The 17336-nt window shown below is 52.4% G+C and overlaps 1 protein-coding gene across 3 annotated transcripts in view; it reads left to right on the plus strand.

Moving 5' to 3' along the window:
• Positions 1 to 1111: 1111 nt before the first annotated feature.
• The window catches only part of LOC122366401 (chondroitin sulfate synthase 1-like), an 86192-nt gene continuing 69967 nt past the window's right edge, over positions 1112 to 17336 (plus strand). The window contains exons 1-5 of one of the 3 annotated variants that reach the window (XM_043338638.1): positions 1112 to 1219; positions 10351 to 10519; positions 10562 to 10717; positions 11499 to 11598; positions 12361 to 12517. In XM_043338638.1, coding sequence (XP_043194573.1) covers positions 1217 to 1219; positions 10351 to 10519; positions 10562 to 10717; positions 11499 to 11598; positions 12361 to 12517 — 585 coding nt within the window. In that variant the 5' untranslated portion in view covers positions 1112 to 1216. Of the gene's footprint in view, positions 1220 to 10350; positions 10718 to 11498; positions 11599 to 12360; positions 12518 to 17336 lie in introns of all 3 variants that reach the window. The other 2 variants (XM_043338647.1, XM_043338629.1) reach the window with 2 other exon arrangements.

Below are 17336 nucleotides of genomic sequence, written 5' to 3' on the forward strand. Positions count from 1 at the left end.
TCAAACACACCCCTCCCGATTTTGGCATTTTAACATTAGCCCTAATGGCGGTGCATGGAAAGAATGGGACCAAAAGTCGGCGGTGCCCCCCCCCCCTCTTAATCGAAGTTGTTCTGCCGCTACTGTCTGGAACACTTAGTTGGAGACAACTACACATACGACTTTTTTCCTTTGACTTTGATCCTTGAAAACTGACCTGAGGTAAACAAATAGGTGCTTTAAAATTGTCTCGTGGAGACCTTTCATTTGGTATCACTTTTGTTTCCGTAGCTCCCTTATTAACGAAATTAGACGGGGCCGGAGGGAGGGGGGGGGGGGGGAAGAACGCCCCTCCCGGGCTGCAGTGGTCGGGATTACCTTCGGGCCCGGCCGGGTTAAATTCGAAATCAGCTCCAAAAACTACCCAAAAAGCGTACAAAATTTCAAAAGTCAACTTCCACAAGGTCGTGAACGGTCTATGACCTTGATCGGACTTCATATGACCTTGACCTGACCTTTACGTGACCTCAACCAAACCTTCACATTACCTCGACACTTATCAGAATTCATGACCCATGGGGCAAACGTTTCGCATGCTGGCGAAATTCTTGTCACAAATAAGTTCGGAAACGCATGGATGTTCAACATTCCCCTCACACCGTCCTGCGTTTTTCTCACACCGTCCTGCGTTCCCCTCACACACAAGTCCTGCGTTCACTCACACACCGACCTGCGTTTCCCTCACACCGTCCTACGTTCCCCTGACGCACCGTCCTGCGTTCCCCTCACACACCGTCCTGTTCCTCTCACGCACCGTCCTGTTCCTCTCACGCACCGTCCTGTTCCTCTCACGCACCGTCCTGTTCCTCTCACGCACCGTCCTGTTCCTCTCACGCACCGTCCTGTTCCTCTCACGCACCGTCCTGTTCCTCTCACGCACCGTCTCAAGTTTCCCTAACACACCGTCCTACGTTCCCCTCACGCACCGTCCTGCGTTCCCCGCCGCAGGGTGTCCCCAGCATTGGCCCGTCCTTGGGGTCGGGGTCCGCGACTACAAACCACGCGGACCCTCGCGCCGCGCGCGGCCCCCTACCGGCGAGTCAGTCTCGCGCCGCGCGCTGTGGGGAGAGGGTGCCCGCGCTGCGCCGCTGTGAGCTGCACTGTTTGGTTACTGCGACTGTGGAGCCAGCGGCGAGGGGAGCCGACTGAGCTGCGTCTGGAGGCGGACTCCGTCACCATGGTGAGTGCTTCTTTCCGGGAGAGACGCGTCGATCACGCCTGACGTGTGTGATCGGAAACTGGAAAAATGTGAACTATAAGGTAGTGTGAATGATGTCCCCATGCGTGAAGGTTGTACGAACACGGGAAGATAATGGGTATGGCGTGTGCAAGTATTATTCAGCAGGGTTGGACAATTTTCTTTTTTTTTGTCCCTGAGATCCTAAACATATCCCTCCTTCGTAACACGTCGTGTTTCATCCCGCTCTATAGCGCGGAATCTATTTCCGGTATAGGTACGGCACGCTGTGAACGGAAGGCATATTTACCTACATTATACACGTTTGATTTTTACCTTCTTTTTCGCCACGGTCTCTCTGCAACAACCAGCAAGATGAGTGGCTGGGATACTCTCTCAGATACGTTCTCCGCTGACTGCTGAGTTTTTATCAACCCAGCATCGACTCGACCTCCCTCATTTTAACCCTATAGTGCCACCAAGTATCGGTCCTCTTTGTCTCGGTTAAATTGATGAGTTTGAGTAGGCCATTTCAGCTATTTCAGCCATTTTAGGCCATTTCAGCCACGTGGTTTCACAAACCCTCTCCGGCGTCTGTGCCGTCCCCCTCTCCACCTGTGCCTCTAATCCCCTTATCGCTGCCCGTTGTCCCTCTGTGCCTCTTTTCCCTCCGGGCGCCGACGCCGCCGTCTGCCGCCGCTTACCGGACGTGCAGCCATTGACACCGCTTCCGGTGACCCGGCTATGGCCTGTTTGGAGCGGGTCGCGCCGCGCCGGACGGACATACATACGGACATACATACGGACATACATACGGACATACATACGGACATACATACGGACATACATACGGACATACGGACGGACGGGCGGACCGGGCTTCGCCGACCGGCCGGACGGACGGACACGGGTCGGGCCGCGTCTGGGACGGCGGATGGCCGGACAGACGACGGTCAGCCACCCTTGCCTGGCCACACCATGCTGGGGCCTGCAGTGACGGTCACCGTCGCGCTCGTGCGCCGCGCAACTGCGAAGTCCCGGCCCGTCCCGCTACCCAGCTGCGTGGTATACGAGCGACAGAGTGTGGCGCACCGGCGGCAGACGTGGTCCCGCCGGCTGCATCACATCCGGTCAGGGTCTGTGTGCAGGAAGGCTGGAGCAGGGGCGAGCTCAGAGCAGCTCAGGGTATCGCTGAGCGAGGGCTGGAGCAGAGGCGGGCGCAGAACTGGGCTCAGGGGAGGATTGGGAGACTTTTGGAAGGTTGGAGAAGGTTCTACGAGGGCTCGGAACGAAGTGCTTGAGGAGCGACTGGAAGAAGAAAGGTTTATAAATAGAAGAACGTTTATCGAAGGGTTCGGGGGAGGACGTTGCTACCTCGGAAGGGCTGAACCAGGAACTGCACCCTATCTTCGCGGCGCCGAGGTCGGTCCGGATATCACCGGCGCCACCGGATGGCCACATCCAGGGACGTTTATCACTGAATGTGGTAGGACGTGGTCGGCGGACGAAGCCATGGGCGGGCAGACCTCGACGGGGCCGTCAGGTCAGCCAAACGGTCCGCTGACCTAAGCGAAAACAATATGAGTCGTGCAGTCCATATCCATCCGAGGACAGACGCGCACTTTCCTGTGGGACGTCCTGTCCTATCTGGGCGTTTCCGCGCTAGAAAGCGTCAAACACTCGCTCTGCCACTCTTACGTATAGAGCCGAACTGTGGAAGGTCTGGTGGTGGCCAACTGTCGTTAACGACTGACCAGATCAGACCAGATGCTGGTCACTCAGCCGCTGCTTGGTCACTTTCACCGCACGTGGGGCCCGGACCGGCTGCGTGCGCCCCAACTGACTATCTGCAGTGGCTTGGGGGCTGTGCGGCTCCTGATTCGACTAAATATGGTGCGACCACGTCCTACCACCGGCGTAACTCCGCAGTGAGGCGACGTGTAGGTACCGGTCAGGTCGGTATAGGCACAGGCGCGGGAGCCGGGGGGGGGGGGGCAGTGGGGGCAGCTTGCCCCCCCCCCCAACTCTGGGGCCGTGGGGGCGGTGCCCCCACAGCTTTGAGACGGAATACCACACTTTTTTTTGCAAATGTTTTCTTTTTTTGTTGAGAAAGCCGAGGGGTGAAAAATAAGTGGCCTAAAACCGGTGAGAAAACTAGATTTGGGGGTACCCTTGGCTGATCTCTATTATGGTGTGCCCCCCAGTCGGAAAGTAGTTCCCGCGCCCCTGGATAGGCCAGATACACAAGATATCTGGAGAAACATGAAACAGTCGGGGCGTCACGCATACCTCGATTCAAGGCTGAACTATGTACCTTTTGTTTCATATTAGAGCCCCAGAGGCTTGGTCTCGTATGGTTGTACTTTTTTCTGTTCCGCGTGCTCGTCGACTTTTGGAATATGCTCGAATGCCGAGTGCACATTTTGATGGAAATTGAAATACGATATATTTGGCCAAAGATTGAGTATATTCATCTACGTAAAATGATCCGACACCCACTCCTCAGCCATCCTGCAGTCTGCACGGCGCTGCTGACTAGAGTTCTGCACGGCTGCAATTTTCCACAGCCTAGCCGCCCCGCAGCCGTGGCTCCACAGCCACAGCCGCCCACAGCCGTGGCAAACTGTGGGCAGCCAGCCGTCAGCCGGCCGTGGATACTTTCAATGAAATGCAACCAAATAGTATATAATAAGTTGTTTTTAGTTGAAACATATAGCCAAAAGCACATTGCAATGGGCTATAGATTCTCAAGCTCATGAAGCATCATAGGTTAAGTGGTTGTGTATCTGGCTTTAGGCCGAAGGCCTGAAGCCTGATGCGCAACGCATGCCTACACAAGCCCTTGCAAGTTGTTGAGAAAGATGGGTAGGTAGGTAGGTAGGTACCTACATCAACAGAAAACATAAACAACGAACCAGAATAGAAGCACTAGCACAGTATAGACATCTAATGCCAAATCCTGAAGCATGGTTGTGGGACAGAACAACAGACCCTGATGCTTTTCATTATCAATGTTAGGTATGGAAAATGAAACTGAAGTTGATGTACTGTCAAACAGTGATTGTCTAGTCAAAACTCTTGCTTCTTCCTTACCTTGCATATTTTCTGGGGTGTGATATGCCAGGCTTGAAGCAGCCTTCTGAACAAGTCTCAAACTAATTTGATATGCAAGGCATCAAAACACTAGTGAGCATCAAAGAAAGAAAAAACATTCATCTATTTTAATTTTTCCAAATAATGATCTTCGCTCAAATCCCCAAGGACGTGCGAGCCACAATTGCCTCTTTCAATCAAAAATTTTACTTCAGTCTTTAATGACGTCAATAGCAAAAAAGTGGCAATAAATTGTTTTGTTTCATTATAAACAGCCATAGAAATTATCATTTATGAATAATAATGTTATACAGTTAAAAGCTTTTTCTCAAACAAATATTTGGTATCAAATTTTTATATTTTCAGAAAAAGACGTCATTTTATTAGTAAAGTCAACAGCTCGCGTAAGAAATATTGTGTTCAGGGTTTTCACCATCATGTGAATTACGTGTTCAGGGTTTTCACCATCATGTGAATTAACCGTAAGTAAGGTTCATGCTTACTTATTATCTAATGTCATTGGCTCCGTTGATCAGCATTTTCTGTTAGCGGTCACTCACACACCAGTTAGAACATAAAGCGCCAGTTTTATATTATGTAATTGGACTTGCCGAAAATCCAGAAATACATATAAGAGTTATTTTAGATAATATTTTATTAAGCTTTTACCTGCCTTTACCTAGGCGTGATTTCTTTTTCTATTACCTGAAAGAATTATTGTACGCTCGTCTTCAATAGCTGTAAGGTGCTCTCCTAATGACCAGGTGAGATTGATTTGAGAGGGATGTGACAATGCAACATGTTGCATTTTCTGAAACTGTCAAGCTCTTGATGATGAAGGAACAATTGGTACCTATAATTAGTATTCTGTACCAGAGTGCAAACTCCCCTACAGCAAATGGTAAAACCATTACAGGTTTTCAAAGGCTTCACCACTTTCAATGATGCTGGGCATCCTTTGCATGATTTTTATAGGCTAGACTGCTTATCAGAATGTAAGATTAAGGATTTGAAATTTTATATTTGAGTACTTAAGATTGAGCTTGAAATCTCACAGCCGTGGCCACAGCCGTAGCCGTGTTCTTGGAGATATTTGCAGCCGCCCCGGCCCACAGCCGTGGGGCTGCAGCCAGCCGCGGCTGCAGCCGGCCGGTGCAGACCTCTACTGCTGACCAGGCCCTCTCTCGTAGCCGCGTCAGCCGGCCTGTCTATGGTCGGCGGTGTCATCCAGGGCACAGAGTGTCAGCTGTGGATCGGATTCTCAGCCGGTGACCGAGTAACGTGTCCTTGCCCTGTCGGACAGTACAGGATTGGGCAGTACACCACACCGGCCGCAGTGCAGTGTCCTGGGTGGGGACGAACCGTCGATGACCGTTCGTCTCTGCGATGGCTACCATGAAATTGACCGAGCGCATGGTAAATCTGTGGTGACATGATGTGAATATAAGTTTCAGAGTCAGGTCCAGGCTTGACGTCTTATGCCGATTTGTATTTGACCCAATGCTATTGGGGTAGTTGCTTCATTCACCGAGCCGATATGTCATCCAACTCGTGCCTCGTCTCGTCCGAAGTTGAGCCGTCCAATACTAAGTCCGATACAGCTGATATCGAGCCGGAGCATCATTTCGAGCTGGAAAAGTTCGTGAAGCACGCCAAAATCCAATTTGCTTCGATGACATTAGGGGATGGTATTAGTATTGAAATGAGGCCTACGTTTATTATTGATTTTAGCAGAGGAAGGACATGGCGATTGGTGGTTGCGGTGGTCTTTCCGCATTCGATGAGCCTTCGATAGTCACCGTGCCTTCGACTCGTGTTTTCGACTGACCCCACCAGATTTAACTGGTACGATCCGGTGCACCCGGAGCTGGCTTTCCCCCGTTTTCGTGCCTGGTCCGGGTTATTCCATCGTTGGGCATCCGCGGGCGGATTTACCCGGTTTTTAGCGCGTTCCCCGATCGAAATCGCAACAGCGGCGCGAGTAAGGGTGTCTCGAAGATCAGCAATCTTTGTTCCTTTCAATCGCGCGTGAATACCGAAGTTGGCTAGTTTTTTAATAAGACAATTTTCAAATTTTGCGTAGAAAATTTATATTGTTGATGTAATTATATTAACGTTTTGGTTTGCATGGAATATATAATTATTCCTGCGCTTAACAACATTTTTGCGAATCATTGAAGTAAGAACAAGGATTGAGGCCAGTCTATAACTACATGAACTCTGTGCATGAGCCACCGTTCCGAAGTTCACCTTCCACGGGCGTCCTCATGTGATTGCCGCCTATCTCTCCTCCGCCGGAGGCCTTTTACTGCCGCTAATTCAGCTGTGACGTCAGCGTATCGGTCGATCGCCATGGCAGCAGATTGTTCCCCGACAGATGACGCCAAATGTGCCGTCATTTTCGCCGTATCTCAGCCCTTGTCGGACACGTCGCTTCTCCCGGCTACTGTCGTTTTTCTGTTCAGTTCATTGACACTCGTTCCACCGCTTCGAACTGCGGCAGCTGCCGTTGAACTGAAGACATTTACGATAGTTGTCGGGCATGCAGAAGCTGGATCCGTAACGAAATAGCCATCACGTATCGGTAATCACATTTGCCGGCGTGACAATGAGACATTTGGAAAATTCCCGAAATCGCCTGCCGTCTTCGGCGGGAACCGAACCAGACATCCCGGCGGACTGTTGATCCTGCTCTGCTCGCGACCCTGCGCAGACCGCAGACGATAAGGCGTCAGTCGGTCTGCACGTCAGTGACCTCACCGTGTTACCCACCATTCCACTAGCCTCCATCTCTGAGTGATATCATAGCGGCATTTGCACATCACGGGGCGTGTCTGGGCAGTCCGAACCGATCACCGCCGCTGGTGTGCAGTTTATTTTCAAACGGGCTCGATCGGTGACCGTTCCTTGTCACCCTGTTCTGCAAGGGGACCACCCAGAGGCGATCTCCGCCGCCACCTCGGGTGTGGAGACGCCTGGGAGCGCCGAGCCCGAGTCCCATGTCACGATGGGCGGACGGTTCGGACGCTGCGCGGATGGGCGCTGCATTCCGACACGCGCCCACTGCGCTGCCGCAGCCGGAGACCCGTTACTGGGAGGCCGGGCAGTGGTGCGACGGTCGTCAGCTTCAGCCGTGCTGTGAAGCTGAAGACAGGGAGGTCCATAATCAATATAGATTAAAAACGGTGAAGACATTCTTCCGTGAACTCTGGTAGACGAACTCAGGATTGTCCATTCTCGCGATGCGCATTGTGTTCCAGCCATATCCCATGGATGGGATTGTAGGATTATGGATACGCTGAAGGGAGACTCATCATTAGCTCCTGAAAGAAATCAATTTCCATCTGAATCAGATCAATTGCTGCCCCATGATTAAAGCCTTGAAATAACGATTTAGTTACACTCTGATAGCCGCTTCGCGAGAACGTTCACGAACCACGGAAGCGATATAGCCGACTTTTCTCGATGCCCGTCAAAGCTCAGATCCGATGGTGCAATCTGCCAAACGCTTGTACGACATTTTTTTTTTATCTGTCCCACAAATATAAACCAGTATAACGCCTTTTGGGGCGACCAACGGAGCGAGCGAGAGGGTGGGCCTTGCACGTGCGAAATTGCGAGGGGGTACCTCCAACTGACTTGTGCACGGCACCCTACTAACCGGTCTCTAGCGACGTGCCAAATTTGGGCACAATCGGCCCAGCCGTTCTCGAGATCTGGAAGCGGCACCCTGCACGTGCGCACGTGCAAAATAGGTCCCAACTGACTTGTGCACGGCACCCTACTAACCGGTCTCTAACTGTGTACCAAATTTGAGCGCAATCGGTCGAGCCGTTCTCGAGATCTGGAAACGACCCCTGCACGTGCGCACGTGCAGCAGCACCCCAACTCTGGCACATGGATATGCATTGCCTAGTGGGTGCCTACCTACATGCCAACTTTCAGCGCAATCGGCCAAGTAGTTACGGAGATATTGCAACAATTACAAAAGTGACACCTCTTCGTTTTGCACGTGGCACGTGCATAAGGGGTCACCCACATGCATCGGGAATAGTCCAATACTTGGTAGAAGGAATGAAGCTACCCTACAAAAATTACCGCGTGTAAATCGGTCAAGTGGTTGCTGAGATATAAGCCTCGCAAAAGCGTGACCACGGCCGGCCGGCCGGCCGGCCGGCCGCTCATACTCAGAAATTTCCGTTAATCTAAGGAAAGACTACGCTCGCTTCGCTCGCTCCGTAAACATTTATTACTTCTAACCGGCAATGTTAGGATCACAATAAGCTCATTCCGGTGACAAATGCCAGCCTTATTGACTAGATGACGCCTCGAGTCTTGTCGTGATTGCTATTGAATGCTGTTTTGTTTAGTCCCCAATAGGATGGTGCCGTTTGTCATCAGGGTTCTGGGTGTGCATTTCCAGTTGTCGGTCATGCCATGGCATAGGTATGCACGACTACCCCGGTAGCCATCTGTTATCTTTAGGTACAGCTTTAGTGTCGCAGCATCCACACACATTAGTCCCAAAACGGCAGCCCGTTTCCGACGACTACCTATATGACCCCCCATGTGCTTGTGGTCGATTCTGCTCCACTCGACTCAGTTGAAAGTGACTAAATTCATACAATCTCACACATACATAGTCGAAACGGTAAGAGAAGAAAATGACCGTACATGAACGTTCATTGCCGAACAAGAATATCACCTGCATGGGAATTAAGTCCTAGGAGTCGCGTGGCGAAGTCCATTTACCGATGTTTTGGCTGCTTGGTTGGATCGGACTATATTTACTTACGTTGTAGGGTATAATATTAGGTATGATATAGTTAATTACTGCGTTGTGTAATGAGTTATTACGCAGCCTTGAAGTGTACAAATTTATGGTGTCTGTCGCCCTGAAATGACGTGCCTGTGTACTACGGATATACGTTGTGTCACAATAAAACCGGTTGGCCGACAGCGGTTTAGCCAGTATCTGGAACCAGCAGACACGCAATGCGCTGCAATTGGAAACGCTGCGCCCACAGCCTCGAGGGCGTCGGCTCACTGTCTCGCTACTCAAGAGGTTGAATGGATGGTTACTTTGGATCGGTCAGCAGCTTGCGGCGTGGGTATCATGGGGTGATATATAATCTGCAGGGTGTGGCATATGACGATATCTATTGTTTGACTTAAGCGCGTGCAACGTGCATTCGATAAAAGGTCTTCCCAACATTGAGGTGTTTGCTTGAATGCCATTTCGATACGGGTGTTTGATTTGCACAGCTTATGCCAGTCTGATAACCCTTTTCTTTCATTGTCAAGGCATGTTGGCTTTCAGTGTTCTAAGACACATCGCCAAGTCATCTTCAGCGGGGACTCGGCTGGCTGCGGCCAGCGCAGTGCGCGTGCACACGTGCGTCGTACTCCCTGCGCGGCTGATCCCGATCTTTCACCGCCGACGGGCGGCTTCTGCGCTGGCGCCGATCCACTCCAGCGGTGCTGGTGACGTCACTGGGTGCCGGTGACGTCACCGTGTGGCCCGCTCCGTGTCCTCGGGTGCTCGTCTGCGGTGCATCCGCCTTCCGCCGGAACAGTCCAGTGCGGTACCGGTTCTGGGTGTCTGAACATTATCGGTCTAGCGGAGACTGCACGTGGGCTGGCGGTGGGAATAGGCAACACCCCCGCCTGCAATCGCCACAAAATGATGGGTAGCTGCAATGCGACAGGACATTGACCCCTGAACATTCATAGATGCACAAGTCGTGTTCAATGCACATTGCACAAACCGTTATTTTTAGTAGACCCTAGCCTGCACGGCCAGCGATGTCTGAAGAGATAGCAAATGGTTTCACATCGACACCGTTTTAGGCATCTATCCATTCATGTCACCACAACCTCCCAAAGCTTCTGTGTTGCCACACCACCCCTCCTACGTGCCACTCGAGCCGTTCGCTCCTGGCCTGTAGCCGCATCAATGCCTAATCCTATGCTAATTCTATTCCGCCTGCCCGTCTGGGTCGGTGCATGTCTGGCGCTGACCGAGCTCTCCGTGTCCGCAGAGGTCGCTGCGTCGGATGAACGTCCACTGGGCGGGCTGCGTCACGTCCACCCTTCTGGGCGTCTACATCGGCATGCAGCTGTTCGCGCTGCTGCAGGGCGCCGGGCCGCCGCCGCCGGCCGTCCAGCGCCAGGAGGAGGGCACGGCGCGGCACGCAGCCTCACTGAGGGCGGCGCGGGCGGCGGCGGCGCCGCGCACCACGGCCGCGCCGCCGCCGCCGCCGCCCGGCCCCGACCTGCTCTTTGTCGGCGTGATGACCGCTGACAAGTTTCTGGACAGCCGCGCTGTGGCCGTGTACGACACCTGGGGCCAGACGGTGCCCGGCAGCCTCGAGTTCTTCACGTCCGAGACCTCCGGCGGACCGGCAGGTCAGTCAGAGGGGAACCGCCGCCGGTGGGGCCATCAGGGATGCTGTCGGGGTTGAGGGCGATTGCAAGGCCTTTAATTTAAAATGAAGGGTACCGAACTCAATGTGACAGCTGAATTGATATTTGAGTGATAATTATTTCTAGAAAAATTATTTTCACCATTTTCGCTTGTGGGACATTCCCGTTGGCCGTTACTTTCTTCACTCTTTAACGACTACGCCGAGACGCTAATGCTCAACTGATGGCCCCTTGAGCGCCATGTCACGCTGGGTCCTCGTGTCACGGCGAGCCCGAGTGACCACTGTGTGACCCTGAACTAACGAGGTCACGGCCTCACCCGAACGGCCGGTCCCTGGTGGAGGGCGCCTCTCTCAGCAGTGACAGGGCAGGGGTCGAGTAACGCTGCTGTGCCTCGCAGGGCGTGGTCCGAGATTGATGATGCTCTGTTTTGTTGTGCACAAAATCGTTAACCTTGCTACCAAATTTTTATGTCATTCCATACAAACATATGGAACGGACATGTGACCCACTATTTTTTTCTTGGCTTTGATCTGCCATGTGAATGTCCATGACGCGGCATATTTTAATTGCGCAATCTCTCACTTGTCAATAAGCTTTTCAGAGACGGAAGGGTGTGCCGTGTGTAATTAATTTTCCACCAATCGTGCTCACCATTTAGCGACAGAATATGCGATTGGCATAATAAGGAAACGTCAGCCTGACGATTTTCGAAGCAAAACGGGTTGTTAGGGGATTGGTGACCATTTGCTGATGCCGGCAGATCTTCCCATCGTGCGCCTACGAGGCGTCACCGACCAGTATCCCCCGCAGAAGAAGTCCTTCATGATGCTGAAGCATATGTATGAAAACTACGGAGACAAGTAAGTGAAGCCTCTGACCCCGTTTCCGAATGATCAATTTGTGCGTGACTGCCCGCTTCGGACGTTTGTGAAGTGTTGTTCCGACCTCCGCAGCGGCCTTGTTGGCCCTTCCCTTCACTAAGGTTTCTGTCTTTGCACCACATCCAACTCGGTGCGTGCGCCTTGACATGCAGGGTGTGGTTCCCTCTGCGGAACACGAGATCCCCTGCAGTCATGGACCGCGCTCTCGCGTGTGGGAGTGACCTTACACGACTCATTCAGGGAATTTTCCCTGTTGCCTTAATCTGTTGCGACGGTGTATAGTCTAGTTGCTAACCTGGTAAAAAATAGTTGTTTGGTTTGAGGCATGTTTTCCTGGATTAAGCAGTCATGTCTGACGAAGCACATTTACGTTTCACGTTTTACGAAGCCGGTTTACGCTTGACTGATGTCCTGCCATATGTATGGATGAGTATACGGAATCGGGCTGGTAAGGTTGTACTTCCTTACCTTAAAGCCGGCGATGAGCTGGCTTATCTGTTAAGCATCTGTATCCATCCCTCTCTCTCTCCCTTCCTATTCCGTCTACTTTCCTCTTGAGTCTCAGTTACCCCTCCGCTCTAGGTTGTACAGCATGCAAGAGTGTTATTGCCTCCTCCGCGGGTCTTACTCCACCCTCACCCGCAGGTACGAATGGATCATGGTCTCCTTCCACCCTCACCCACAGGAACGAGTGGATTGCTCCTTCCACCGAGGTCTTAACTATCCCACCCTCACCCACAGATACGAGTGGTTCATGCGCGCCGATGACGACGTGTACGTCCGCACCGACCGTCTGGGACGCTTTCTGCGCGGCATCAACTCGTCTCAGCCCATGTTCATCGGACAGGCCGGCCTCGGCAACAAGGCAGAGTTCGGACGGCTCAGCCTCGCCAGCCAGGTGAGTTCGCGGCCCACCGGGTCTCTCTGGTTCCATTTTCTTCTGAAATTGGTTCGTCTTTTCTTGTAATCCTTCGCATGATGGTTATGGCTCTACTTCCAATGCCTCATCAGCGGACGTCAGTGATGTTCTTTTATTGGCTTTTCTCTTTCTATAGTTTAGTCTCGTACCTCGTTTTCTGAGGTCAGCTTTGGTACGTTGTTGTTTTACTGGGTCATATGCCTCTATCACAATATCACAATAGTAGTAAATTATGTCTGAGCGGCCTTTTGTGCGATAAGGAATCGGCTCAGACTCAAAGCAGTTTGCACGCCGATAATGCAAGCCCGAACCCTGGTATTTGGCGTTTTCACAATCTAATCTCGGTCTCAGCGGCTAGGTTAGTGTTGGCTTTAGTCTCAGTGTTTATCAACGATCCTGCGAGACGAAAGGAGTAGGCTATGTTTGGCGGTAGGGTAAGCACGGGCTGCAAGGCCAGCCGAACCTGGACAACCGTTCTCAATGCTTCAACGACTCGATTCTTTCGCTCCCACGAATGGGACAGTGTTTGTGGGAACAGTCGCGGGCGAAGCTGGGCAATGGAGCTGGTCATGGTAGTTCGTGAGTACATATTTATCTGCGGAGACTATGATGTGGGACGTCAGTGCATGGGGTACTTGCTGCTAAGCGCAGTTTGAATAGACAACTTTTCCTATGTGGCTTTCATGCAAACAACTGGCAGAGCATTCCACTTCTCGATGCATGGGTACCTGGATAATGGTTATTACAATCGTCGTGGAAGGTTTCTCTTACACAGGAGTTTCCTCTCACACAGTAAAACGAGCTTAGCGCCGTGGTGATATGCTCGTCGAACGATGACGTAACGCCCCACGCACGTCAGGCGTGCGGGCGCCGTGCGCAGAATCCCGCGCGGTTTCGCCGCTCGTCGGTCCGCCGTTTGGCGCGCTTTCTGTGTCCGCCATATAGAGAGATAAGCCGGCATTTATTGCTTTACAGGCTCAGCTGTGCCCGTTGATCTGGGCGGTAATCTGGTTTTACTGCTGCCGATACACGCCGGCTTCGCCGCGTGAGCCGCTAGTTTTAGACGGAGGAGAAAATCCCAATACCGAGGATTGGCGAGATGTGGAGAGCATCTGTCAGGTTCAGGCGACTACCTGGTGATTGTAAGAAATCCGTGTTCCTTAGTAGTTCGCGCTACTGTTAGCCGAAACATCAAGTGTCCATGCCGATCACCCCGTAGCACAGGACGCATCAGCTGTAATTTTTCAGAAAAGTCTGAACGTCTCGTCAAAACTCGTACCTTTGCTTCGCCTGAATTTCTTCATCATTTTCCACGCTAATATTCACTGATAGTATGCTGCATGGCGACCGATAACCGCCCACGGCCCACCGTTAGGTGACAGGGACATTCCACCGTCCCCAAGCTGACAAATTGACCGTCCGTCGGACGTCGCCACGGATCCGGACATGTATCTCCACGACGCGACGTGCTGAAGGCTCGATTTCACTGGCGGCGTGGAATCTGTCCTGAGAGCTGACCTGTTTCTCGGATTTATTCCTGAAACTGTCCTGTCCATAATAGTTTCTGTTCGGCGGCACTGCTGTGGAGAACTGCCCTGTCGGGAGGACCTGGCCTGAATTTAGTCCTGTCCAGCGCGTGGATCCTGAGGAATCGTCTGTCCGCCTTACATCATCTTCTTCTGTCCGACCTACCTCACCTATACCACCCCTCATGCATCGGAGAGGGATGCTCATTGCTCACTTATACATAAGACGGAGGTGGGATAGAATCGGCTGTGGCCTGTGGCCCAGCCAGACTCCACCGGCTGTCGGACCTCGGCGAGACTCGGTCTCGACCGGCGCGACAGGTGCTGGACGCCAGGAGGGATGGTGGACGTTTGTCACTGACGCTGTTGCCGAGCGCATGTCAGGATGACGGCCTTCCAACGCGGCTGAGGGTATCAGACGTCTACAACATTGGTGCTTCGGATAAGTCGATTGTTGCTAAAGTCTTAGGCATGTGTCAGTCAGCATGGAACAACATGTCGGTCTGGGTGGAATGGATGCGAGTTAACCCTCGCCCGTAAACGGCGATCTGCCACCTTCGCCCATGCAGGGGGGGGGGGGGGGGGTTGGGGGGGGGGGTGCGACCCCCCCTTGGCGTTTGAAAACGGAGCGTCGTAGAGCTTAGCGGAAAAGACCAACGGATTGCTCTCGCCGAGATCTCGCGATTGGTGGTATATTTTTTGATCCTAGGTCAACATTTGACCTACTTTTGACCGGTCAAAGGTCAAATTTTCGGAAAAAATAGACTTTTTCAACTTTCCGCGGCGATTGCGGCAAAACGGTGGGAGATATCGACTTGAAACCTTCACTATCGTGTTCCTTGATCAATTCTCTATCGTTTGGTATGTATTTCGTTTCCCTAGCTCTAAAAATGGCGCGTTGGGAGCGCCGGAAGTCGGCAAGGTCACAGTCGGCGGCAGAAATTCGAAAAATCAAAATTTAAATTTTTGAAATCTGATTGTATTTTTGGATTTGGGAGGTCCATTTGCTCCCTATAGAAGCTAATATTGCTGCATATTCCCATTGAGGTGACAAGAATTAGCAAAATAGTGGTTCGGGCGCTTTTCAAAAATAGTACCGGACGCTGTTCCTCTTGTGACGTCATCGCTCCGTGACCTGACCTGACCCGGTCAAGTTTCTTATACCATATGATAGCCAATACTTGCCCCAACATGCATGGGAAGTTTCATCACGATCCATCAACCGATGTCCGTACCACCGGCAGGAAACCTCGGGCGTTGGCACTCAGTTTGTGAAAATCCGGCCGGAGGCTGTTCCCTTTGTGACGTCATAACTCCGTGACCTGTCATGACCCGGTCAAATTTTTTTTTATCAAAAGATGCGCAAGGTTTGCCCCATAAGGTACCCAAAATTTGGCGGCGCTGCGCGCCGCCGTTTTTGCACTATTTCCGAAAAGCCTCAGGGGGGGGGGGGTGCACCAACCCACCCTACATGGGCGAGGGTTAAGTTTCCGTACCATGGGTTAGCTGAGCCAGCTCATCGTTTTCACCTTTTATCCAGTTGATGGCCAAGACGTCATCCGCTCAAATGGTCGTCACCCGCAGCCCTACCTCACCGTCCGGCAGCAGCGGTGGCAGGTGTGACCTTCACCGTCGTCGCCGCATGTCGCGTCCCGCTGCGTCGGTCGGCTTCGTCCAGACTTCCAGTCACGCCCCGTCACGCCCCGCGCGTCACGCGGCACGAGCTGTCACCTTGCGTGACGCGGCGTCCCGCGGTCATCCGCCGTACCCTGCCGGCTGTCACCCCCGCCCTGCAGTGACGCCCCGGTGTGGCACGTGCTGCGTCTCGCGGACAGGTGTTTGTGACATAAGCGCGGCTATGTCATCTGAACCTCCATGTCGTGACGCTTCACGGGATCCCTAGCTTCCCGGTGTGATATTTCAAATGCTTGCCGGATATTCAGCCGCCACAGCTCGCATGGCGATACGTGATTCCTTCTTTCCGCTTCACATGGTCTGATGATGCCATGTCATGAATCTTCCCATAATCGCCGTGCTATTCACACCACCTTGCTGCTTTTGACCTTACATCGATAGGTCATTGACACTAGTCCAGAGACACTGGTGGCTTCTCTAGGAGATTCCTCATCGCATTCTTGTGGCCAGGTGCTTGCTTTGCTTATTAAAGGCATTCATGATTTCCCTTACGTCCGTGTGCCACATCCACTTATCTCTCAGCTATTCCATCTTCCTTCGTTCACCCACCCCTGTTCATTTTACCCTTCTTCGTTATCTCTACTTCCTTTCATCGCCCCTCATTTTCGCTACCCCTCTCGTTTTCCTCTACCTTCACCTTCATCGGCATGTTCCCTCTTTTCACTTTCCCCTTCTACCACTCTCCCTATCTCATCTCTGCTCCACCTCACCTTCTCATCAAATTCCCTCAGTGCATCCCATCTCTCAATGTGCACGTCTCCTGTCTCTCTCTCTCTCTCTCTCTCTCTCTCTCTCTCTCTCTCTCTCTCTCTCTCTCTCTCTCTCTCTCTCTCTCTCTCTCTCTCTCTCTCTCTCTCTCTCCCTCTCTCTCTCTCTCCCTCTCTGCACACCTCCTGTCTGCTCTCTTCCTCTTTCCATACCTCCTGTCCATTCCCCTCGGCCGCTGCGCAGGTGACTCTGCCAGCGCCGCTCTGCTGAGCAGGCAGGGTCGTTTCGCTCCCCTGGTATGTTGTGCTTCGCTACCGTGACGCCGACGCCAGTAAGAGGGGTCAGGAACCGGCGGGTGGCGATGGCATCACCGCCACTGGCGCTCTTAGACACCCTTGAAGGCGCCTGGGTCATACCAGAGGGTCCCAATTAGGGCACCATGCTGAATGGCGAGAGTTTCAATGGGAGCATATAATCAGTCATCTTTTTATCTCTCTACTTCAGTACCAAATTACGTCAGTTGAGGCGGCGAGACAAAAGCTACTGATGCATCTTATTTTCCGATTTTGATTCGTGCATCAGATATCTACATTTTGTATCGGCTTCATCTGGTTGTGTCTACTGCAGACAAAAAGGTCTCGCGAAGGCAGACATGGGGCGGATGCTACTTGTTTCCGGTGGATCATTCGGGTTTCCATGGAGACCCGTGAGAACCCGTCTGACTCGCCGCCTCCCGGGTTGCGGTACCAGCTTTGCAACATGATGCAATCGGGCGATGTTGCATGTCACCCACCGCGGCACGAACCGGCGAGCTTCCTTCGCACGGTGGGCTCGCCGCAGCCACCTGACCAAGGCTCAAAACCCGTCTG

This window comes from Amphibalanus amphitrite, unplaced genomic scaffold (assembly GCF_019059575.1).
Source record: "Amphibalanus amphitrite isolate SeventyFive unplaced genomic scaffold, NRLGWU_Aamphi_draft 000029F_arrow, whole genome shotgun sequence".
Classification (NCBI taxonomy): domain Eukaryota; kingdom Metazoa; phylum Arthropoda; class Thecostraca; order Balanomorpha; family Balanidae; genus Amphibalanus; species Amphibalanus amphitrite.